Source organism: Triticum dicoccoides, unplaced genomic scaffold (assembly GCF_002162155.2).
Source record: "Triticum dicoccoides isolate Atlit2015 ecotype Zavitan unplaced genomic scaffold, WEW_v2.0 scaffold48109, whole genome shotgun sequence".
NCBI classification, from domain to species: Eukaryota; Viridiplantae; Streptophyta; class Magnoliopsida; order Poales; family Poaceae; genus Triticum; species Triticum dicoccoides.
The window spans coordinates 6999-7902 of record NW_021275776.1 but is presented as its reverse complement, the minus strand read 5'-3'; the positions used below and the strand labels follow the sequence as shown (position 1 = coordinate 7902).

At 43.4% G+C, this 904-nt stretch overlaps 1 protein-coding gene across 1 annotated transcript; it reads left to right on the top strand.

Moving 5' to 3' along the window:
• Positions 1-24: 24 nt before the first annotated feature.
• LOC119346742 (36.4 kDa proline-rich protein-like) lies at positions 25-408 on the top strand (the record flags this gene model as incomplete). Its single annotated transcript, XM_037615921.1, has 1 exon — positions 25-408. A coding segment is annotated over one exon (291 nt), but the record flags the coding sequence as incomplete, so codon positions are not given.
• Between the last annotated feature and the right edge of the window lie 496 nt (positions 409-904).

Here is a 904-nt window from a genome sequence, read left to right as displayed (position 1 = left end):
GTGACTCCGACGCCACCCCCAGCCCCGGCCCCAGCGCCGGCTACATCGACCGGCAAGTGCCCCGTGGACACACTGAAGCTACTTGCGTGCGTGGACGTGCTCAATGGGCTGTTGCACGCGGTGATCGGCAGTAGCGCCAGGAATACATGCTGCCCGCTGCTGTCCGGCGTTGCCGACCTCGACGCTGCTCTCTGCCTTTGCACCACCATCAAGGTCAAGGCCCTCAACATCAACCTCATGCTGCCCATCGCCATCGAGGTGCTCGTCAACCAGTGCGGCAAGAGAGTGCCGAAAGACTTCCGCTGCCCTAATTAAGCTCCATAGATTACTATATGTACTATCAGTATCACCTGCATATGAATGTGATACATGCATTAAATTCTCTTGTGTGGTCACACAGGTGACATATCGAAGTGTAATAATCTATATGTACATGGATTTGCAGCTCTGACTCACTACTTGTGACAGGGAGCTGTGGAGCATGCGTACATTGTGTTTGTGTAACAGCGTATCCTATAGTAACCGTATAACATGCTACCAATTGTGGTCTTCCATCGGTTTTGTAGTGTGTGTTTTCTTTTTGAAGAACTATGAATAAAATGTTCGTACTGTGTAAAAGAAGTTTTCACATCCACTTGTAACCCATACCAAGACACTTGTTGAACCATACGCTTTACAGGATTCGGATTTTCGTGTTGAACATTTTGATATATTATACATTTTTTTCCGACATCGTATGCAAAAGTTATAGCCCTTTTACTTTTTCATAACACTTTTTTGCAAAACATGTACAAATTTAAGTTTATAAATTTTCCTAACTAGTAGATGTACTAATATAACTACATCTCAAAGGATTTTATTTTTTGAAGTTTTTATCATTTTCTGTTGTTTTTTCAAATCTGAA